The sequence below is a fragment of the Columba livia genome, chromosome 4 (genome assembly GCF_036013475.1).
Source record: "Columba livia isolate bColLiv1 breed racing homer chromosome 4, bColLiv1.pat.W.v2, whole genome shotgun sequence".
Lineage (NCBI taxonomy): Eukaryota > Metazoa > Chordata > Aves > Columbiformes > Columbidae > Columba > Columba livia.
In genome coordinates, this window is record NC_088605.1 from 18180834 (window position 1) to 18205764 (window position 24931).

A 24931-nucleotide genomic window follows, 5' to 3' on the forward strand; every position below is an offset into this window, starting at 1 on the left:
TTCTCATGTGATGCTGAGCTGGAGTTAATAAGCCCAGTAAGGCCTTGATGAGAGCTAATGAACTCTTATGGTTTCTTGTTGACTGTGTGGCACCACACATCTTTCTTGTCGTCCTTTTACTCATCATTTCAGGTCCAGGGGTGCAGAGTAGAGTAGCTGCTGGCATGAGTCCATAGGCTTATTAACACCAGAGTCCCTGCTCTGTGAGGGGTAGGCACACAGTGCTTTTGGACCCAGGTTGGCTCTGGAAGCATTTGTACCTGCTCTATACCCAGTTGCTCAGGCTCCAGGTGAACAAGCACAGGCTCCCTGGAACAGCTGATGCTCAAGACCCAGCTCCCAGGATTTGCTCTGTTTAGTGGTCTAGAGATTGTTCAGGGAACAGCATTCCAGAAAAGTGTATCTGTGCCTGTAAAACTGAAGGAAATAATAATATAAGCAGATTTTTAAAAGCACACCTATCGAAATTAAAATACCTAGATATGTTTGGGTCTAACTATCAGATTCAAGCTAAAGAGTTTTGTCTCACCAGTAAATACCTTGAGCTTGATAAAGCAGTGGACTAACATTTTGGTTTTCCTTTTGACAAGGTCCAGTGTCTGAGAATACTAAGAAACAGAATATTCATGGCTGAGATGCGAAATGTTGCTGTAAGTAAAAGACCGGTTAAACAACAGAAAACAAAAGGTAAGTTTAAACAGTCATTGCCTCTTCAATTTAAGAACAAACTATTAATTGATTTCTTCCTACTTCTGTCATTACTCAAAGCCATATCATAAAACAAATTGTTTGCAAATTTGCACTTTAGTGGAGAAGGGTGGTGTAAATAATATAATTATTACTTATTTAGAGTCAAAGAAGTATGTAAATGATGAAAAACCACTCATGCGGCATTCTTTGCCCTTGATGGATAATGAATACTCAGCAAAAATCACAAAGCTTAAAAATACTTATTCAAACAATAGTGTAACTTGTCAAAATAAACAAAACTAACCAAACAAAAAAAAACCTCGACTGGTGATCTAACCTCCCCTGCCACTCACTGCTTTTCTTCACTACCCGGGGAGTGCATACGATATCTGTCTTAACAGATACAGTCCTTTTGTGACTGTGCAAGGACAACAGTGTATTTACTACTATTCATCCCCCATTGATTGCTTCACTTTACACATGAATAATAACACAATTAGTTATTTGCTGAAGTCATCTTCGGAACACTGTACCAGTATGCAAGACTAAATTCTACACTATGACTTATGGGATCATTTTAGAACTGCATTCATGGTATATATATGCTAAATTAAATGGATGGACGCACAGAATGGAAAATTTCTGCAGGACTGAGACCTCATTGCTCTCAATAATATATTTTACCAGTATTTTCAGTGGGACACTGCTTATTAGATTAGGCTTGCAAATGAAAATAGTGTGTTTTTTAGTTCTGTGGATGAAAATTTACACAAACACTGGTCAATATATGAATATGAGAGGTGAGGCTGGAATAGGGAACAAGCTGGAGTGGCCTGCCCAAAAATCATATCTATTTCTAGGGTAGCAAAATAAATAATCAAAAAGAAAGAGCAAAATTAGGAGGATAACAGGAGAAAACACTTTGGGGTCTCCTGTGTGCAGTAAAATTTCTGTATATAATCTGAGCTATCTGATAGTTACAAAGCACACTCTGGCCTACAGACTTTACATTACCGATTAGGAAAACTGCCATAATTCAAACAAATTGTAATTTTACAGAATGTCTAGAAAAGTTAAAAAGTTTGGGAGTTTAGGAACAGAGATATTGTATTGAGATTCTGAGAACTGACACCATATTTTTCATTATCCAGTCCAAAAAATAACTGTGGGATTACATAAACTTGTCCTGCTCTTGCTACAACCTTGAAAGAGTCTGAGCAGAAGAACGATTTGATAGGAAGTAAAGCTAGCAGGCAGCAAATTCACAACCAACATAAAAAGGTGAGGGTGAGCCATGAGACTCCTTGTCACAGGCTACTGTGAATACTAATAGTCTCCTGGGGTTCAACAGGAGAAAGCCACATGAGAGAAATCCCTTGAAGTTTACTGAATATGCAGCAGTCATCCCTGGCTCAGGATGTTCCTGAATGTGAAATGGCTGGGAGCTGGGAGAATACTCATGGGAAATGTTATGTACAGTTGCCCTGTTTCACGTAGTCTTCCCTAGGCATACTCTTTGCCTGTCTCAGATGGGACACTCAATGACAGGACACCATGACGTATTAATCTTTAATCTGACCTAATGTTTAATTCAACAAAATTCCTCTTGTTAGAATTTTCAATACTATTAAAAAATACTTTTTTATTTCTCTTTTTTTTTTCTTTTGTGAGATGGCTCATAGTATTTTTAAATACACAGTTCTCCTGTGAACCGAATTACTTTTCAAAACTCCAAGCTGGTAGCAGATGTTATATTGGCCACTTGTCTGTACCTTGCCTCATGGTAAATACCTGCACCTGGCAAGCATTCAGCAAGTTTTCTCTTTTGCATCCCATACTGTATAACTATTAGTGTTTATCCTGCAGAGGCTACCAAGTTTCCAGGCTCTTGCATTCCCAGCCTTTCTGACAACAACTCTAGTCTTTTCCACCAACTCTCGAGAGACATGCTTACTTCCTAAGCCTTGCAGCTCCCACTGTTGCCAAAATCTGCTCCTACACGTTGCAGCACTTGCATCAGCTCACAAGATACGCCAGCCATCCTGAATGTGTGGGATGACATACACTGGCATCGAACAACAGCAGTGCGGCCTGCAGCTGGGCAGTGAAGTGAGGTACTCATCCCCCACCCTTACTTTCCCCATTCTTCCCTTTTCCTTCCTCAAAAATACACATGCTTTATTGTACTATTTCAAGTAAAGGATATAAAAGTGTGCTATAATGAGGAATATAGCAAAAGCTTCACTCCATCCACTCCTTCCACTCTTATTCATTACACGCTAATAGTTGCTTCAAATCTTTCCCATCCTCTAGTTTCTCTTTCCAGGTCCCTTCTCATATCAGAATGTAGAACTGTGGGAAACCAAACTGATGACTGAATTACAGGAGCTATAATCCACTAATAGAGGAAGTCTAAACGTCATGAATTTGAAGCCTTTGCTGTGCTCTGCTTGTGGTTCCTCTCCAAAATCCTAATTCTTAATTCCTCCCCCTCTCTTCTACATCCACCTACATCCACATTAGGTGGACTGTGAACTGGCTGAAGGAAAGAAGCCAGAGAGTTGTGGTCAGTGGGGCAGAGTCTAGTGGGAGGCCTGTATCTAGTGCAGTGTCTCAAGGGTCAGTACTGGGACTAGTACTATTCAATATATTAATCAATTACTTGGATGAGGGAATAGAGTGCACTGTCAGCAAGTTTGCTGATGACACCAAGCTGGGAGGAGTGGCTCACACACCAGCAGGCTGTGCTGCCACCAAGGGAGACCCGGACAGGCTGGAGAGTTGGGCGGGGAATAACCTAATGAAATTTAACAAGGGCAAGTGTAGAGTTCTGCATCTGGGCAGGAACAACCCCAGGTTCCAGCATAAGTTGGGGAATGACCTATTAGAGAGCAGTGTATGGGAAAGGGACCTGGTAGTCCTGGTAGACAGCAGAATGACCATGAGCCAGCACTGTGCCCTTGTGGCCAGGAAGGCCAATGGCATCCTGGGGTGTATTAGAAGGGGGTTGGTTAGTAGGTCGAGAAAGGTTCTCCTCCCCCTCTACTCTGCCCTTGTGAGACCACATCTGGAATTTTGTGTCCAGTTCTGGGCCTGTCAGTTCCAGAAGAATAGGGAACTGCTGGAGAGAGTCCAGCACAGGGCAACAAAGATGATGAAGGGAGTGGAGCATCTCCCTTATGAGGAAAGGCTGAGGGAGCTGGGTCTCTAGTTTGGAGAAGAGGAGACTGAGGGGTGACCTCATTAATGTTTATAAGTATGTAAAGGGTGACTGTCACAAGGATGGATCCAGGCTCTTCTTGGTGACAACCAATGATAGGACAAGGGGCAGTGGGTACAAACTGGAACACAGGAGGTTCCACTTAAATACGAAAAGAAACTTCTTCCCAGTGAGGGTAACAGAGCCTGGACCAGGCTGCCCATGGGGGTTGTGGAGTCTCCTTCTCTGGAGACATTCGAAACCCACCTGGACACATTCCTGTGTAACCTCATCTAGGTGTTCCTGCTCCAGTGCAGGGATTGGACTAGCTGATCTTTCGAGGTCCCTTCCAATCCCTAACATTCTGTGATTCTGTGATCCTTTCTCATCCTTTTTCACTGTTTTCACTTGGAGCCCCAGTGCACTGCTCCTTCTCCTCCCCCACCTCCTACCACCTTTCCTGGAAAGATCTTCTTTTTTTTGTTTGTTTGTTTTTTTCATTTCTATTTTGTTTGGCTTTACTCCCCCATTTGCTACTCCTGTGTGGGCAGAGACAGAGGGAATCTGGGCTGTTGCTACACCACTTTCTGAAAAGATAAAAGATTCAGAGAAAACTATTACTACTACCATCACTTTTCATTCTGTCTGTAGCATTTAGTCATGACTTAGCACAGCTCCCATTCTCATCACCGTCACTACAGCCAACACTCCTAGGCTTTACTAGTTCTCAGCCACCAGCTTGAATTGAGTCCTATGGACCTTAAGTCTGTCTTTCAAACCTTCTTTATGTCATAAACAAAGAAATTGTTCCTACCATCCCTGGAGTTGTTATCTCAAGTGCCAGCTGTGCTTGGTGTGTGGAAGATATGAAATGCTTTTGTGAAGCAATGCATCCACGCTATATGTGCCTCAGAGCACAGCCTGATGCTCTTACTGCAGCTCTACCCTATGTCTGATCCAGCAAAGGGAACCTCAGGGACTCAGGAAAAAGCTGAAAGATCTGTTAATGTTATGAAAGACAAAGCCTCTTCAGACATATGTTTGGTTAGTGAGAACAACAAGACCTCTGCCTCAGCGTGTTTTCTGCAGACTAAGAAGTCCTAAGCACATGGACTTATTTCTGTTGTTTAAAAAACAAAGCAAAACAAAAACAAACAACAACAACCACAACCTCTCATGATTCCTTATGAATTCATGGAGAACTTTTTTGTATTATCATTTCCCTCATTCTGGGCAGGGCTACAAAGTCCAGTAAACTTGCTCTTAATCAATGCTTTATATACCTCTATTGATGTGTGCCCTACAGGGGGATAAAATTGGTAAAAGGTTTCCTAACAAAGAACACAATTTCTCTGACAACTGAACTATGAAATACTTCCATTTCCACTTAACAAATTCTCCTATTTTGCCACCTTTGATATTTGAAATAACAGAAAACTTTGATTTTTTCCCCCGTTTCTTTCCCCAAACCGAGAGAGGCTGCAGAATGCAGAGAAAGCGTAGCAATGGGAAGGCAAAGCAGTGAATGATTGCCACCAAGTGGGAAAATACAAAACTGCAGCCTGTGTCTCACCTGGGTTGTTTTTTTTTTCCCTGTGCAACCCGGATAGGGAAAACATGTCAAATCAGCTCTCATAGCAACACCCGAATAATGAGCTGCAAGTTTTCGACTTTTGCGTAATTATTTCCCTCAGGAGAATTTAAATTATATTTATTCTGCCTTAGAAATTTAGTAGTGAGTTTTCATTTTCAAATAATTAGAGAAAAATAATTTGGTGAGTGCAGTTCGTGAATGTCTGTCTTGCATTTGAAGAACATTATCCCACAAAAACTGTTTTTAAGCAAATTCCAACTTCAGGAAAATCATCAGGAAGAGAATAATGGCATTCTCTGCAGAGGGAACAGAAAGGCCACCCTACTTCTACTTTTTTATTTGCATATTGTGGCACTCATGGTATTATATAAAACAACCTGCAATATAAATAAACAGTGAACATTTCTCAGTGCCTGCAAAGCTGTGATAAAGTTGTCATCTTTGACTATCCTGTTCTATTTTAAAGGCAGATTCTGGTTTACATACAGAACATGTAGTTTCTAGTTCTGTAACTACTTTCTGTGACATTGGGTACCACATCATCTTTTAGGATTGCTGTGCTCACAGATACATTCTCTCACTATGTTTCTACATACAGGTACCCACATCTGTTGTTTGAAGTAAATAATAATTAATAAAAGTTGTTACTCTGGGACAATTAGGATTATCATTGATATATCCTAAAGCAGCTGAGAATAACACTTGAATATACCATCCTATGTTTGGCGGTTTGAGAAGCAGGAGAGGCTGGGTTCAAGCCTATACTCCAAATCAGGCAGGAGCAGATTTTTGAACCTGAGTTTTCTGTAACTCAGTGAGGCTTCTAGCACTGCTTCCAAACCCTTTTGTTACCTTTGAACACTTTGAGCACTGTGACTTCCAGAAAAGAATTCACAGATATATATCCCGCTCCCTCTTTTCTTTTTCCAAGTGTTTGGCTCTAACTTTTCTCTAAAACCACAACTTTCTCTTTAACATTTTCCATGAGCTAGTGCTGGCCACTGCCTGCTCAACTTTGGTACTTCCTGTGAATCTTGTTCTTAGGTGTTTAACTATTGACATGCTGGGGTAAGGACTCCTGAAACAAATTAGGAACGAAGATTACAGCAAACAGCCAGGAGGCAAGAAATAGTGTCATAAAACTCAGATTTAGGTCCAGTTACTCAAAGAAATATAGCTTCCTAACTCTTACTTTTTTTACTCTACTAATGGGAATGGATCTCTCTCCATAAAGAAGTAAAGTAATTTTTACAGAAGTAGCTGTGACTGTGCCACCATCTGAACAATGGCAATGGAATGAATTGTCTTTCCTGAGCAATTGGCATCACCAGAATAAAGAACAGCTGTCATTATTGACGGCAATATGAAAATCTAGAAGAAACAGTAAAAAAGAAATCCCGACGTCTCAATTCTAATTGCACTTTTGAGGTAGTTCAGTTCATTGATAGAGGTGTATCAAGTGGTCTGTTCTGACTCCTGATTGTACTGGCTAACTACAGGGGATAGGAACATTGTTTTCGTACAGCCATGAGTACAAGAGGAACACAAGTATAACCAAACCATTGCTCTAAACACTTCAGTAAGTGATGAAATGTGGAGCAATCCTAATTATTTCAAATCAGCAGGATAACCTTCAGAACAATTAAAAAACCTAGTGTGGAATTTAGCTGCAGTTGTCCGTGAAACTACTTGATTTAGCTCAGTGTTGCACCTTAGTTCATCATACCCAAGCACCATATCTGCACACTAATGGTAGAGACCTGTGTACTCAATTATACCCCCTAAAAGCCTCATTCAGTTCCTAAATTTGGGTGTCATTCCTATATGCATTTTTGTTACTCTGCAACAAAAACCTGAAAGTATTCCTGGGGGTCAGTCTGCTTCTTGAAAGTTTGTCTCTGAGTTTTACACAGAACTTTGATCTGCCAATCCAAAGCTCTTACAGCAATTTAGCACTTAATAATAGGCAATCAAGTCATTTCTGGTGTATTACAGAAAAAATTAAGCCATCTAGTAGTGTCTATGGACTGTTATCTGGAATTGTTCAACTGTTTCACACCAATTTTCACTGAGGATATAAGGGCATATTCACAGGTCCATCAACTTCTGACAGGCATTGAACTAATCACCTGATACATCATTTATCGATGAAAGTGCCTGGAGCACCTACATCTTTGCAGAGGAACTTTAAAACTACAATTAGGTGTCTACAGTTTGTTCAGTGGCTCACATTTACTGCCAAACCCTGTAGAATAATTTCTTTTTTATAGACTACTATTTATAAAGCATGTAAAGTGTTTAAATCAGGATAAAAGCTCTGGGGAATGATATTTGAAGACTAAGGAAAACACTCATAGAGACTTCAGTTTTAAATGTGAACTTTTTGAGAGACCAGCTAGAATTACTAACTTTTCAATGTTATTGGAATTACCAAACATGTTAAATTGAAGAAAAGTGAATCCATGTTTAAGGCTGTTGGTAATCTCTTTCTTGTATTAAGCAAAATATAGCAAACAAACCAGCATAAAACACCTATTGTCTAAAAAAAAATGCTACAAATAGAGAGGAAAATGTTGACAATGTAAATTAATGAAATTATGACAAAAATTCAAGTGCTAACTCCCTTCCACATTCAAAAGTTTGTACTTGTGATGAAATGCTCCCTCCACCATTTCTCAACTGACATTGGCCAAATGCCAAACCTAAACAATACCAAATGAATTAGCTTAACAAAGGCATAAATATGCTCAGACAAAAAGATCTAACATGTGACTGTTTTCTGTGGTGTTTTTTTTTTTTTTTTTAATTAGCCATATTCCAATAAGCCTCTGTTTTAATTTCGTAAGCCTCAGAATCCATTTTGCTTTGGTGAATTCTCTTCTCTTCTCAGTAATTAACTATTTAACTGTGACTAATGAAAAAAGTCAACTTGCATATTGCTTTTATCAGCAGTGAGAGATAATTAATTAATCACTGGTTCTATTTAAATTGGTTGAGTATTATTATTATGGAAAAGTAAGTGATCAGTTCAGAGTCAGCTTTCGTTTTCATATTTCTATATGCTCACAAGAACACACTCACATACATATAAGTGATTGCGTTTCATTTAATGATAAAAACTCCCTGCAAATTATTCATATTTTTGTATTTTACTTATTTTCAAGCACTAAGAAAGGTTTATGACAGTTAAATTAAACAAACAAAAAAAATACATAAAGGAAAAACTCCTAATAACTGGAGCTAATGCTATACAAGTGTACAGTAATAACTGTCCGTCATGACACCGTATTTAAGACTACAAAGTGGTATCATCACGATGGAGAAAAATGTTAAAATTTGTCATGTTTTGTTGATTTATATATTGTATAGACCTTACAGTATTTTTCCTTCTGAATTGTCCATCCACCAAATAGGTTTAAAACGTCACAGACTAATTCCTATCACAAGTACCAAAAATAGTGGGGCACAGTAGGAAAAGTGTTTTATTTTAAACAAACTTCATTACAAGTATTTTGACCCACATTCCCTGTGTTAATTTTCAGCAAGATCTTAGAAAATCCAAGGCCAGGTAATAATGAGGAAACTACTCAAGGAGCAGGGGAGCTGCAAATTCATAGGCAAAGTGTAATAAAAACCACTTCAAGATTTTGCTGTAGGAATCAGCAGGGACTGGATGTGTGTTTAACCTTAGGACTTCTCTTTTCCCAACTCTTAACATGCAAGTTAGAAAAATATATCCCTAAGGGTGTAGTTTTTTCCTACGCAGTTCTAGGAATGTAGGTGGCGAGTGTACCTCTGCAGGCACACGGTGATGCCCGTGCAGGGTGCCCCAGCATGGGAAGGGATGTGCTGGTGCTGCACCAAAGCCAGGGCAGCACCCCTGGGCAGATCCTTGCATGAAGGCAATTCCCTGAGAGCCAAATGTAGTGTGATTTGCCCCAGTTCAAGAGGTGGAGTGATGCCCGTCTATCCACATCCAGAATTCAGCAGGTGTCTCTCAGACCCTGATTTCACACACCGTATCTCACTGCAAGGCGAGCAGCATAGTCCATGTATTCAACGTTCAAAGCACAGCAAGACTCCCTGCCGTGCCACGCACACCACTGTACCGTAATTCTTTTCTTTTGCATTTTTCAGAAAACTGACTGAACTCTGAACTAAGCCCTGCTCTTGCACAGAGACTGGAATCTTACCTGTCCTTCCACAACCCAGCCGCTTCTGTGCCTCCAGGAGCTTGGTGGGAGCTGCTGACTCCACAGAGCTGATCAGTGGTATTTTGCTTCATGCAATGCAGCAGTTCATACCTCCTACTGACTTAGAAATTGTACTACTACCTTCTGCCACGCTTGCATGTAGCTGTAGTCTGTTCTGTACTCACAAAGCAACTATAGCAGCTATAGGTATAAAATGATACTAAAACACTGAACTAAAAATAAACCGTGCTCAGAAAAGTAGTTATTTTTTCTCATTATGGAGTTGAGCATGCTGGTTTGCATTTTGCACTGTGATTTTCAATGACTTGCATGGTCTGCTTTACAAATATTGCATTTTTCTGAGAACATTTACCAGCTTGTAAAATTTATGGATAAAAGATGTCCGTTCCTCTATTGCCTTCAGTCTTGTGGAACAGTAATAATTTTGTGAAAGTCTGTTTGGCTTGGTTAAAACACTTAGAAATAAAATAGAAATCTTCCCTTCTCCAGCATCATTTTTATGATTTTTTCCTTCTGTATTTCCAAAAGGTCTCTTGTGCTAATGTATTTCAAAGGCATTCAATTATGCAGCCCTATTTTAACTCTGCAAATGTCCTCCCGACTTCTCATTATTGGCAGATACAAACCATTTATGTTGGATAAAACTGATTAGGAAATACCAGCATTGACCAAAATCTAATGCCGATGGCAATTTTCAGATAGTTGACAACTGTCAACACTGCCAGTGCATCTTCCTGATTTTTTAAGGAAAATCATCAGAATAGCCTCTCTTACCCACTTCTAAACTCCCATTCAGCTCCTTGTTATAAATTACAAAGTGAGAAAGATTGCGATGGTGGAAAGATCACATCCCATACAATTTAGGCGAACCAAGAAAACATCTTGCTTGATTTATTGTTAAGTGCATGAAAGAATAAACACATCTCTTAAAGTGAGAAAGCACTCTGGTGATTAATAGGGACCACAAAGGAAAAAAAAAAAAGAACCCTTTTACCCAAAAGGTCATTTACCACATACAGATGTTATGATGTATGAATAAATACTATATTTGTGGCAGAGATTTCATCAGAAAATCAAACCAAACCGAACCATAACAAAACAACACAAACAAACAAAAACCAACCAACCAAAAACCACTAAAAATCAACTTTCTATGATTGTATTTGGAACAAATATGATCACCAATGGGAATGTGACCCTGTCCTTAAAAGCCAAATTTTTATCACATAAAAATAAAAGCAAAATAAAGTATTTTCCAAATCCTGTTTTCCCTGGGAAGCTTTTAAGAAAGTGACTACGAACGAGGGGGAATGTCACCTGAAAATTTACCATCCCCACTCTAATCACAAACATATAAAGTTGTTTGAAAAAACTTTTAAATGTAATTTTCGCTCTTTCTTCAGCAAGCACTGAAGCTCCGACCGGCTGAAGACGATGCCTCAGCTCCCGGACGCTCCGCAGCAGCCCAGCGGGCCCGGCAGCCCCGCCACCTCAGCTCCCAGCACAGCCGGACGAACCCGGCAGCCCCGGCCCCCGGCACATTCGTTTCACGGCGGAGGCGCCCCTGAGGAACCCGCGCCCCCGCCCGCCCCCGCCGCGCATGCGCCCGTCAACACACCCCAGGCTCGAACAGCCGAGGAAGTTTGGTCTCTCGGCGGCCCGTAGTTTCCTTGGCAACCGGCAGGAAGCGTCGCCAGGCGCGGGGCTCGCCTGGCAGGCCAGGGGGTGTCGGTGCGGCCGGGCGGTAGCGCTGGGTCGGGTCGGGCCCCGCCCGGCGTGGCCGGGCAGCGGCACAGCCTCGCAGCGAGCCCCGGGGCACTGCGCGCTGCCGCTCCCGAGAGGCCCGTGCGAAGAGGGGTTACCCTTAGGGCCACCTTAAAGAGACGCGTGCGCGTCCCGCCTCGTCGTCTCGCTGGGTCTCCTGATGTCCCATGGTGTTTGTGAGTGTGGGTCTGTGGCGACTTGCCAGAGCTTTGCTGTTTGTGCCTCTTCATGCCCCTTATCTCTTTCTTACACAGCCCTAGCGACGCTGCGGGGGGGCTGACACTTACTTGCCAGGGTTAGGGAGCAACCTCACCTTTAAAGGCCTGCTTACTTTCATCCCGCCGTTCCTAGCTGACTTCCAGAAACCAAACTCTAGGCCACACTTTTCCTCCTTTGAAAGACGTCTTCTAATGGTGATTTTTCTATTTCTACTTGAAAATTTATGTCCTTCGCTTGAAGTCTGCCATCTGCCAGTAGGCTGGTTCATTTTTGTGTCAAGTCTTGTATGTCACTTGTTTGATTCATAACTGTAGTTCTGCTCTCTGATGTCTCTACAAATGCATGTGACTCTCCCAGCTCTTGACTGCACAAGACCTTTCATCTTGCTCTGAAGCCTGAGACCTCCTCATGAAAAGCTGTGTAGCTGGTATATTAACATTTAGAAGATATGTGTACCTAAATCTTTATTTAAGGATGTACACAGAAATTTATTTTTGCATTCTTTTTAACAAAACACTTTCTTCTTACTGGAATTGAATTTTGTTTTATATGTTCTTTATTTACTGCATTACATTTCTGTTTTCTTATTGATTCTGTTTTACTTTTTGTGTCCTGAACCTACTTGCTCTTCATTCCTTCATCCTGGCCTTTCCTCAGATAGTTACTGTCTTCTGCTATAGCTGTACCCAACCAGCCTATTTCACTCTGGGCTGTTCTACTGAGCACTGTGATGCTGCTTGGATTTCTGTAGGCTACCCTAAAGGCAGCCTGTAGCTAAGTTCACTTTTGCTGCAGGTCTCAAAGTACAGAAATAAACGGGAGCAGTGCAGGATTAGGAGATGTGTGCATTTGAAAGACAGAGTGATGAGACTCTCAAAATTATGCTTAAGATAGATAAGATATATATTCTTGATTGATTGTTCATGTCAGTCTTTGTACCTGGGGATTCTGTCATGTAGGAATCAAAACTATGTTATGTTTTTAATCTTTTTCTTTTCTAGGAAGTAATGTTCCAAGAATGTCATCAGGCATCCAAATAAAACCAAAGACTGCAGTACAGAAAAGCAAGACATCTCCTCTGCCATGTTCTCCAAAACCTGCAATTAAACCACAACCAAAGCCTAGCGACAAGCTGAATCCTAAAACTATTAATCCGGTATGTATAAGGGGTAGATTTTCTGTTTGTGTAAAACAGATCTCACGTTGGAAGAACTCTGCTGACTTTATGGAATGCATGCAGGACATGTTTCTTCTGGTCCTGTTTGATAAATTCAAACTAAACTTTTTTATTAATCGTATATTCCATAATTTATAAGCTCAAATGCCTGAGACATAACATGTTTATTACTTTTCTAAAACAGGAGCTTTGGTACAGTTGTGGCTTGGACCATAACTTTTTTATTTTCCATGTACTTTTGCCCTAAAAAGAGATTTAGAGCTAAAAGTTAAAAAGGGTTGTGGCTTTTTTTTGGTATAGTTACATATTTTGACACCTGGTGCTTCAGAGGAACTGATCTCAATTATGCAATGAAACCTAGAATCAGGTAGCATCTCAAAGATCACCTAGACCTCACAAAATCTATCAAATTAATTGCTAGTGAGTATGACTTGAAACACCGAGGTACTCTAAGTATGTAACACTTTGGGAAGGATTTGGGCTCTCAGAAGACTGGTGAAAGGAGTTGTTTATTTCATCGAAGTCCTGGGCCTGGAGAACCAGCTTTGAGTGGGTGAGTTAAAGCTCACCACTGGGCCATATCAGCCAAACAATTGGTAATGTCACAGACTTTTTGGAAAACAAACTAAATCCAGGCGTACTTCGGTGAGGTACTTGTTTGCCATAAACAGAGGCTGAATGCTTTTGTATGGGCATTTTTTTTCTTGAAACTTTTTTGCAAATAGTACAATGACTTAAGCCAAGAATTTGTCAAATCAAGCACACAATTTTAGCAATGTTAATGTAGGTTCAAATACTCAGAAGATAAAAATTAAGATTTCATGGCATTACCTACTATATGCTTTGTGATAAGAGGTTTAATCTGGGAAGTCACATTGAATGACCATGCTAAGAAATAATATCATAGTTCATATGCATGAGAAGCATGTATATGACAAAAAACAACTTTGTGCAGTCTTTCCTTCTGTGAAGCTTCTGGTTTCCTTCTCCAGTGAGTCTTCCCTAGATTCTCATCCAGCATGAACCTTCCTATTGATTCCCAGTGCCCTCATACCATTTTGTCCAACATTTGGTGTTTCTCTCACATCTTGTCACCCTTTAATTTTGCCTATACTCGGATCAAGATTAAATTAGAGTAAATCTGCCTTCTGCATGTTAGTAGTATAACAACAATAAGAGCATCAGGAAAGTGAGAGGTCTTTAATCTGTTAAGAAGAGAATCTGTAAGATTTCAGTGTTAAGATTTTCAAGAGAAAAAAGATAAATAAGGATACTCCATCAGGAGAGCACTAATTCTACATTATTTACTCATTTTTTCAACTTCGTAGCCAGACAATTCTTAAAAACAGTTTTCTGATAAAGGTACCCAATATATGTTTTCCACCCCATAGCTGCAGGGTTTTTGTTTTGGTTTGGTTTTAATTAGCTTTAGAATTGTATGACTAAGTTCCTTTTTGGTAAACCACAATTTAAAAATCTTTAAAGTTTTTATCAAACATTACTTTTATGAATATATAATGTATTCTTTTTTTCTTCACAGTTTGGTGCTCATTCTCGACCACCTTCTGCATTTGCTGCCATATACGCTAAAGGTGGCATTCCATGCAGGTGTGTTTGTTTTGTTTATTTTTAACTAAATATATGATGGTTAGGTAGTATTACAGAGATTCAAATATGTTTATTCATGTTTATTGTTTTATTTAGGCTGTTTGATTCCACTCATTTCTGAAAAGATTTCTGATACTTTACTCTTTTCAAAGTAGAAAGCAGTTTTCCATGTCTTTGAAATTGTCTTATCATAGAATCATTTAGATGGGAAGAGACCCTCAGGATCATCGAATCCAACTATAACCTAACCTAACTCTGGCACTAAACCATGTCCCTAAGAACCTCATCTATACACCTTTTAAACATCTCCAGCAATGGTGACTCCACCCCTTCCCTGGGCAGCCTGTTCCAATGCCTGACATCCCTTTTCATTAAGAATTTTTTCCTAATATCCGATCCAAACCTCCCCTGGTGCAACTTGAGGCCATTTCCTCTTGTCCTATCACTTGCTACTTGGGCGAAGAGACAAATACGCTCCATGCTACAACTTCCTTTCAGGCAGTTGCAGACAGCAGTAAGGTCTCCCCTCAGCCTCCTGTTCTCCAGGATAAACAGCCCCAGCTGCCTCAGCTGCTCCTCTTCAGACTTGTGCTCCAGGCCCCTCACCAGCTTCATCATCTCCTCTGCACTCTCTCTAGTATTTCAATGTCCTTCTTATTATGAGGGGCCCAAAATTCAACACAGGATTCCAGGTGGGGCCTCACCAGTGCCATGTACAGTGGCACAATGACTTCTCTAGTCCTGCTGGCCACACTATACCTGATACAAGCCAGGATGCTGTTGTCCTTTGTGGTCATCTGGGCACACTGCTGGCTCATATTCAGCCAGCTGTCAATCAACACCCCCAGATCCCTCTCTGCCAGGCAGCTTTCCAGCCACTCTTCCCCGAGCCTGTAGCACTGCCTGGGGTTGATATGACCCGAGTGCAGGACCCGGCACTGGGCCTTGTTAAACCTCATACAACTGGCCTCAGCCCAGTGATCCAGCCTGTCCAGATCCCTCGGTATGGCCATCCTGCCCTCCAGCAGATCAACACTCCCACCCAATTTGGTCTCATCTGCAAACTTACTAAGGGTGCACTTGATCCCCTCATCTAGATCATCATTAAAGAGATTAAACAGAACTGGCCCCAATACTGAGCCCTGGGGAACACCACTTGTGACCGGCCGCCAGCTGGATTTGGCTCCATTCACCACAACTGTTTGGGCCCAGCCCTCCAGCCAGTTCTTTATCCATCACAGAGTACACCCAGTCAGGCCATGAGCTGCCAGCTTCTCCAGGAGAATGCTGTGGGATACAGTGTCAAAGGCCTTACTGAAGTCTAAGTACACAACATCCGCAGGCTTTCCCTCATCTACTAGTTGGGTAGTAGTCTTCTTTTGGCTCTTTTTTTAGGTAGTGTTAATAGTTAAGCTGCATTTTTAAAGAATAGCTAGGTGTTTGCAGATTTGGTTTGTTAAGCCTCTTCCATGAAGTAAGTTGATTTTTTCATGTAATGGTGTTTACTTTCCTAATAAAATGATAATGAAATAAGTGCCGTTTTAGTAATTAGACATCTTGCAGTCTTTTTGTGTGTGAAGTAATTAGTATGATAACATTGTCTTGAATATTCCAATTCTGTAGTTGTCAATAATATCAGATATTAACAAAACTAGTTGTAAGTAATAGTTAGTGGTATTTTAAGTTACTTTTCTCTATTTTATATTTGTCTAGAAAACAAGAACTTTAGTGTTTTTTCAAGTGGATGCAGAATTGCTTAACAAAAATGGAAGTAATTGTTAATACATGTATGTACATGTATAAAATAGTCATTGATACATAGCCTTTATCTGTATTTTAGGAATAACTGCTTTTTTTTTTCCGTTTCAACTGATTTCCATTACCAATTGTTAGTTGAGGAAAACATTTCTTGATATTTATCAAAATAAGTAACGTTGCAAAGGGAGCATCTTCTGTGTCAGTATGAGAGGCATCTATCTTCATTATATCTTTTAATTTCTGATTTCTATGTGATTGGGAGCAGAATTTTGAAAACTGCCGTATCTGGGAATCATAATATTTGCCCTGTTAATTACCATTACATGTTTCACTGAGGAGAGCATTATGTATTGAAATTGTGTATATAGCATCATATTGATATTGTAAACCAACTAGTGGCATATTTCAAGTGAATAGTGTTGGAAATTAATTATATACTATTATATGTTAATTTGTTAAAAATGTATTCTTTATATAGGTTAGTGCATGGCTCAGTAAAGCACAGACTGCAATGGGAATGCCTTCCTGAAACTGTTCCCTTTGACCCTCTTCTTATAACATTGGCAGAGGTAAACTCTATTTTCTTGCAAAGTTAAGCATACAGGATTTCCTATTTGCAAATGGCATTTTGTAGCAAGCTAAGCTTGCCCTAGTAGACTCACCTACTAGGGAAGTATGAAAAAAAAACCCATATTTTGAGGATATTTTATGGATGAAGGTGGTCTAGAACATATTGCTATTTGTAGTTCTTTAATCAGATCATTTTGAGAGAGCTAGGGAGAGCTACTTAATCACAGTATCACAGTATGTTTGGGATTGGAAGGGACCTCAAAAGATCATCTAGTCCAGTCCCCCTGCTGGAGCAGGAACACCTAGGTGAGGTCGCACAGGAACATGTCCAGGTGGGTTTTGAATGTCTCCAGTGAAGGAGACTCCACAACCCCCCTGGGCAGCCTGTACCAGTGTTCTGTCACCCTTACTGAGAAGAAGTTTCTTCTCAAATTTAAGTGGAACCTCTTGTCTTCCAGCTTGATCCCATTACCCATTGTCCTATCATTGTTTGCCACCGAGAAGAGCCTGGCTCCATCCTCGTGGCACTCACCCTTTATATATTTATAAACATTAATAAGGTCACCCCTCAGTCTCCTCTTCTCCAAACTAAAGAGACCCGGCTCCCTCAGCCTTTCTTCATAAGGGAGGTGCTCCACTCCCTTAATCATCTTTGTTGCCCTACGCTGGACCCTCTCCAGCCGTTCCCTGTCCTTCTTGAACTGAGGGGCCCAGAACTGGACACAATATTCGAGATGGGGTTTCACCAGGGTGGAGTAGAGCGGAAGGAGGACCTCTCTCGACCTACTGACCAACCCCCTTCTAATACACCCCAGGGTGCCATTGGCCTTCCTGGCCACAAGGGCACAGTGCTGGCTCATGGTCATCCTGTTGTCCACCAGGACCCCCAGGTCCCTTTCCCCTACACTGCTCTCTAATACGTAATTTCCCAACCTGTACTGGAACCTGGGGTTGTTCCTGCCCAGATGCAGGACTCTACACTTGCCCTTGTTAAATTTCATTAGGTTATTCCCGCCCAACTCTCCAGCCTGTCCAGGTCCCGCTGGATGGCAGCACAGCCTTCTGGTGTGTCAGCCACTCCTCCCAGCTTAGTGTCATCAGCAAACTTACTGATAGTACACTCTATTCCCTCGTTTAAATCGTTAATGAATATATTGAATAATATTGGCCCCAGTACTGACCCCTGAGGCACTCCACTAGATACTGGCCTCCAACTAGACTCCACACCATTGACTACCACTCTCTGGCTTCTCTCCTTAAGCCAGTTTGCAACCCACCTCACTACTCTATTGTCTAGACAACACCTCCTCAGCTTAGCTGTGAGGATGCTGTGGGAGACTGTGTCAAAGGCTTTGCTGAAGTCAAGATAGACCACATCCACCGCTCTGCCATCATCCATCCACCTTGTTACATTAATCTTCAAGATACTGGCCAAATACAAGACAGATACCCAGATAGCAAACTGTTGAGTTAAATACTTCAATCCTTTTTTTTTTTTTTTTTGGATTAAACAAAGCTCTTAATTCCCAAAGTAATTTAGAGCTCCTATTATGGAAAGAAGAAACACTTCAGCCATATGGCTTTAAATCTTTGAGTTCTACCTGTCAGGTCCTCACTAGAAGTGCATATTTGTACCGTCTACATGTTTTTGGTGTTGCAGGAGGGTGTGTGTGGTGGAGGGTGTCTTTCCTTACATAGTTCCCCGTTTGTTTTTTCTTTAGGGTATGAAGAACATTTACAAATACAGCCTATTATTGTTCATAGTCTTGTTGAAAAATTACCTTGGGTAGCTAGATTAAGGGAAATTAAGAACAAATATTGATTGAATTGACAGTATTTATAATTTAAGTTTTAATATTCAATGTTCCAAAAGAAAAATAAGAATATTCTGTGAGAAGAGTTGTACTCAATGGCTCCACATGGTGGAGTTAGTGTATTTTATGTTTTGAACTGATGTAACAAAATCTAAACATTATCTTGCTGCTCTGTGGAAATTTTTAAATGTGTTTTTGTTTAAAAGAAGTCCAACTATTAAGCAAACATGTTTTATATTTGAAACAGGGTCTAAAAGAGACAAAACATCCCTATACTTTTGTTTCAAAAGAGGGTTTTAAAGAATTACTTATGGTTGAAGGTGCTACTGAAAAAGCAATTCCCTTGTTGCCTCGTCTAATTCCAGCATTGAAAGCTGCATTGGTATGTCTTACTCTTCATGCAGGTATTTTCATGGATTTGAGTTTTTCCTTTTTTCTTGTGCTGGTGAGGACTATGCGGAAGATATTAATGTGATAAATCTATTGTATTGGCTTTTGAGCTGTATGAAAGTAGCTATGCGCAAATCTGTGGAAATGTTCTGTTAAAGATCTGAATATAAGCAGAAATAAATATATGTATTGGGGGCATTTTATATATATACACATAATAACATGAAAAAAAAAGATTAAGTAAAATGGAGATGCAAGAATAAATGCTTAAATGTTTGATTTAAAAATTCAAAACATACTACAAAAAAACCCCAGCATATGCCAATGAGGAAGAGGGAAGAATACAGTTAAAATATTTGAAGTAATATTCTTCATTTAAAAAATATTTTTAATTTTTCTACTCCTTCAGAAAATAAGATAAAGTATTGACCTCAAAGGTAGTATCTTTTGGATCTTTTTCATATCTTTTAGAGCCCGTTTCTGGTTCAGCTACTTGCTCTCCTTTAATCTAACTGTGTCTCAGTTCTGGTTTTATAGAGATGGCTGAAAGTTTGAAAACTCTTTGTGATATCAGATCAGAGGTTTAATACAAGATCAGAATTGTGTGTTATCAGTATCTTTGGTTTAATTTGGAAGACAAAATTAGAAGAATTATTTGTGTCTTTTCTTCCAATTGCTGTTACTCTACTGATGATTTTTATTGTTGCATTGTTTTGGTATAAAGTCTTGTTAAACCTTCTACTACACAAGCAGTTGAGGACTTCTAGTTTAAAAAAAAAAAGCCAACATGTTCAGGGACCAGATGTCAGAGTGGAAAAATAACTGTTTAAAATAAATGTCAGTATTACTCCAAGAGTAAAATAAATTGTCATTAATCAATTTCACTGCTAAAGGAGGAGTGAGATAACTAAAGCGTTAAAGAACTCAGGTTTAGTGGAACCCTTCCATGGGAGCAATAAAGATGACAAAGCACTGTAGAAGTAGTTGAGAGCCTGATAATTGCTGGCAGGTGACAAAGCTGTAGTTGGTAGGGGACTAAATTAATTGAGCCAAAAACTCATTGGCTCCTGTGTTTCTCCAACAAAGACAATTAATTGTTATGAATTACACAGAAATTACTCTGAATTCATTACATTTGTAAGTAAAATGTTGTCTCCCAGTTTCAACATACCCACAATTGAAGGGTTCTTCCTGATATGCTGTGAAGCATTACAATTGTTGTTGTAGAAAACTGTTTATTTTGCCTGCCTATATTTTAATTTCATCAATTAAAAAGTATTAGTTTCCTTGTTTCAGAAGAAATGTAAGAGTTTCACTGACTTTTTGTAGATATCTTTTTTTTCTACTTTAAAAATGTACTTCTGTTTTTAAATGTTACCTCTAGATACTAATATTTAGTCATATTGTACTTCGGAACTTGTAACATTAGAACAATTAGCAGCTACACAGTAGTTTGAATTTTTAAAAATACTATATACAGTCATAATGTAGAGATTGCAGTTTTGAAGAACTTGTGCCTCTGAATATTACTGACGGTTTTCCTTTTCATGCTCTGAAGGCCCATTCAGATGATGAAGTATTTGGAAGGGGATTGGATGCTTTAGTTCAACTTAGTGCTGTTGTTGGCCCACCTCTTAATGATCATCTTAAGCATCTACTCACAAATGTAAGTTTTTAATGCTGATATTAAAAAAAAAAAAAGCATCTATATTTGTTGGTGAGATGTTTACTATAATATCTGCACAGATACAGTGGAGGACACAGCACTTCCATGAAAAGCATTACTTCATATATTCCTCTGTGTCCATCATTCTTTAATAATATGGTGACTTATAAAGTTCTGGCAAGGTCCAAAACCTGCTGTTTATTGTCAATTCAAGAAAAATGGAAGTGTTATCTCTACTATTTGAAAAAGATCCAGCTTCGAGCTTAAGGTGAAATAGGTGCTAGGTGTTGAAGTTTTTGTTTATTGTAAAATGAGTTTTGCATTTTAAGTGTGAATATTTAAAGAAAGATCTGTGAAACTTTCAATAAGATAAGCAAATATTCCCACTTCTTTCAGATGGGAATTCTGCACAAGGAGGTTTTCATGAAACAGAGTGGGAGTGTGGAAAGTATTTTTATACTGAGTCGTTCTGTAGATGTCCTTTTTCTGTCAGACAGGCTTTTCATGTTTCATTTAGCCTGCTCCCAAAGTGCACTTTTACAGCAAAATAACAGGACCGTTTAGATACCCAGTGCAGAAGAGAGAAATTGCAGTAGTTATTTTTAAAGTGTTTCCACTTTAATAAATCTCTTTCAGTGTACATGAACAATGTGTTAGCTTTTCATGTGGACAGCACTTTAAGAATTACTTTTTTTTTAAGTTTGAAACATCTTTAAAATTTGTTTGCTAAATGAAAAAAAAAGTATTTGTTTTTGGCTAACAGTTGAGTCTTCTTTGAAATTACATCTTCTCATCAATTAACATTTTACTGCCTTTGCCTTCACTGAGGTCCGTACTTTGACATCAGTTATAAGCTATAAAATGATGTTTCTTTTCAGCTTTAATTTTACAAAGCAAGATAAAATAAAGTAATAAAATAGAACTATATTGGCTTCTTTGCATATATTGTACTATATTGTGCAACAAACCTTTTTATTTTACTTTCCAATAGCTTTCGAGGAGATTAATGGACAAGAAATTTAGAGAAAAAACTACTGTTGCTTTACAAAAGTTGGAGCAATATGGTGGAAAGGTGAGTTGTCCAGATGATTACTCTGTAATCTGCACATTTGAATGCAACTTTGCCAAAACAACTTCCATCTCAGCCTTTCAGATTATGAACCCCATTCTGAAAACTGCTTATTTTCATGTCACGACTGTTTATATTGCATAAAACACAGGCTTTCACACTGTGTCAATCAGCAGAGTTGTGTTCCGGTCCATAGTAAAATAGTTGGGTTAGTCTGTTTGATGTGAGTGATAACAGAAATGACATTAAATCTACTCTGGGTGAACCATATTCTGCCAGTTAAGTTAAGTTATGTTGTCTCCCATTTTTTTATTGCCCACTTTTCATTGTATTCTCTGTTGTTTTAATCTCTGAGCAAGGAATACAGGAGTATGTCTTAATAAAATATTCCAGGGGGGTCCATACCTGCATAAGAAGCTGCGTGGCTGGACTCCTACAGCACACAAAGCCCCACTCAGGATAAATTCCTTTGGGAGCAAGTGTGCATCCATGTAGATCCCTACCCATGATATTTGTTTAGAACATTTTTATTGTCCTTTATGGACAATATCATATGATAGATGCCCATGAAGAGTGATCCAGGAATTCACCAAATGTCAACTGGTAAATAGGTTCTGGCCTCTTCTGGAGGAACGACACCTGACCCAGCTGACTTAGGCTGAATATTTGTCTTGCATCAATATGCCTGGGATACAGGCTTCACATTCCTTTTTTTCTGAGCCTAAATACTTTTCTCAACAGGATTTAATCTTGCTAAAAGATCCTTTTTGGTGTTGCTTTCCCATTTCCACTAATAGTTGAGTGCTTAGATGACTTACTGAAGAAACCAGGTACTGACATTCCAGCGCAACCTGGTTAACCCAGAGGTTAGATCTGCAATTGCTATAACTAAAAAAAAAAAGCTCTAAGTAATAGGTGGCAGAGTATTGTTCTGCTGACCGTTCTGTTGCTGTTTACTGTTGTATATTATACAGAAAAGAGAAAAAAAAAGAGAGAGAGTATTGATTGGATATTAATCTAGAAGAGAAAATGTTGGCTTTCTTCACCCCATGAACACTTACATGTATTGTATTAGATGTTCACTGGCAAACTGTAGGAATAACCTAAAGACTAAGGACCATAAATGCAGGTCTACCCGTTCTGAGCTTGTGTGCCTTCATCAGTTAGGCACTCATGCAAGCAGTAGATGCCACCATTTTTTTCTTTTTTTGGCACTTATATTCATTTAAGGGAAATAGCAGCGTTTGTACTACAGACTTGAAAAACATCATGACAAATAAATAAGCATGAATGTTTTTTATTTATATGTAATGAGACAAGAAAAGGAAAATTACATCTCATCTTGATATTCTGAAAATTTAGGCCTAGGTAGTGTAACTAATCCAGTGAATCATTACCCTCTAATTCTTCTCTTCATCTCCTGATTTCTTGTATTCTTATCGGTTTTGCAAATAGGTCTGTGTGTCTTTTCAAAATACTGTAATAAAATAAAAAGCAGAAAACTGGTACCAAACTCCTAAATTGTAATTACAAGCAATATTGTATAATCCAACTAATGAATTAATCAGATTTCTATTCTAAATGAGTTATAATGTGTATAATTCTAACTTTTATAGGAGGGTCCCTCCCAGAATATCACTCTTCTATTTAAAAATCCTAATTATTTAATGTCTATATTTATGCCCAGATATAAGTATGAGGTTACATTTCTCTTGGATGTTTACTCATTAGTTATCACAATTCTCCATTTTTTCAGTTAATTATTTTCAAGCCTTTTGACAGTAAATTTCTCAGCTAATATTAAGTTTTAGTACTCTACTGTTTAAGAATGACAAAGATAACTAAAAGCTGTGAACCATGCAATTTATAGAGACTATATGAATACTGTCATATATATATAGTGCTAGTGCTCCTTATTTTATTCACGTTTGTTTTATTTTTTGGTCAACAGGCAGCTGTGGCTATCATAAAATCTAAAATTCCAACCTATTGTCCTATCTCCTCTTGAAGAAGAAATCTACAGTGATTTGTACTGTAAGATGAAGTTTGGAAAGAAACTGCCTGTGAACATCTCCAACACCTATTTGGAGTATGACATATTCTCTTAAAATAATCACAATTCCTAAGTATGAGGGAGAGTGGGAAAAGCCCTATCAGTTTGTGAATATGGAATTATGGAAGATTGTTTAACATAACTCTGTATATTGGCTGCTATTTGCATATGCATTGTGCTTACAGTGACATTGACTAACTGGCTATTATTTCAAAAACACAGTAAATATTGATTCTTACTTTGTTGTAAATTACTATTTCCTTTAATTGATCTGCAGTGCTCAGTATGTTTTTGGCTGTAATTAATTACCTAAATAGTAACTAAATTGGTGTTAAATTACACATGTATACCTGGTTTTGAAGCACATAACTTCATTTGTTGCATAGGCATAGACAGATGTAATTTGGGTTCGCCAGGACTTCCTGGGTTAGATGTAGAACCACGAGAATGCATCTAGACTCTCAGGAAGTCAGCTTTTAAAGGTGTGAAGCTGAACGTACTGAACAGCTAGCATACGGTGCAAAACTGAACTTGCTCAGTGCATTCTCAGCACGTTGTTTTGAGAAGCTGGAGAGGCTCTGCAGATCACATTGCAGATGCATCAGGTTGCTCCATGGAACCACAGCCTAGGTTTTGCTCAACTAATTAGTTTCAGTTGCCTTCAGGCCTGCTGAATGTGAGTAGGAGGCAGCTTTGGAGTATTTACACTGTGCTCCCTTTACACAGAGTTCTGTGATGCCACGTGTATGTGTGGGACTAGTTTATAAAGTCAGCTCTAGACAACCTAATAAAATTCTGAAAGTGGAAGCTATGAAAAAAATACGAGTTGAAGACAATAAAAAGATCACAGAAGCCAGCTTACCTGGAAGTCAAGCCTGGTAGGATGCAGTGTTTGTACATGAAAGCACTTTAACTCAATTGCAAAATAATTCCTAACAGATTTTGTAACAAATACTGTTCGGGGTTCACGTTGTTATGGATATTTGAGTTATTCTGTAGGGAGAGCTGACTGAAGTAACAAAATTTGCTGTAGAACTTTTTCTGCTGTGGAAAATTTAACTCTCAATTTTAAAGCTCTTGGAAGGGTGTTTGTGGTTTTTTTCTTTGTTTGTTTGGTTGCTGGTTTCTGGTTTGTTTTGTGGTTTT

At 39.1% G+C, this 24931-nt stretch overlaps 1 protein-coding gene across 2 annotated transcripts; it reads left to right on the forward strand.

Annotated features, from left to right (window-relative positions):
• The first annotated feature begins 11351 nt into the window (after nucleotides 1–11351).
• Nucleotides 11352–24023, forward strand: PACRGL (parkin coregulated like). 2 transcript variants are annotated; one of them, XM_005501296.3, is made up of 9 exons: nucleotides 11352–11637; nucleotides 11716–11874; nucleotides 12682–12836; nucleotides 14398–14465; nucleotides 16702–16792; nucleotides 18855–18989; nucleotides 20556–20663; nucleotides 21655–21735; nucleotides 23684–24023. In XM_005501296.3, exons 3-9 carry the CDS (start codon nucleotides 12699–12701, stop codon nucleotides 23738–23740), a joined length of 678 nt encoding a protein of 225 aa, XP_005501353.2. In that variant the 5' UTR covers nucleotides 11352–11637; nucleotides 11716–11874; nucleotides 12682–12698; the 3' UTR covers nucleotides 23741–24023. The 2 variants fall into 2 exon arrangements, with proteins under 2 accessions (XP_005501353.2, XP_005501351.2); XM_005501294.3 differs by lacking the exon at nucleotides 11716–11874 and having other exon boundaries at nucleotides 11354–11637.
• Nucleotides 24024–24931: the final 908 nt, after the last annotated feature.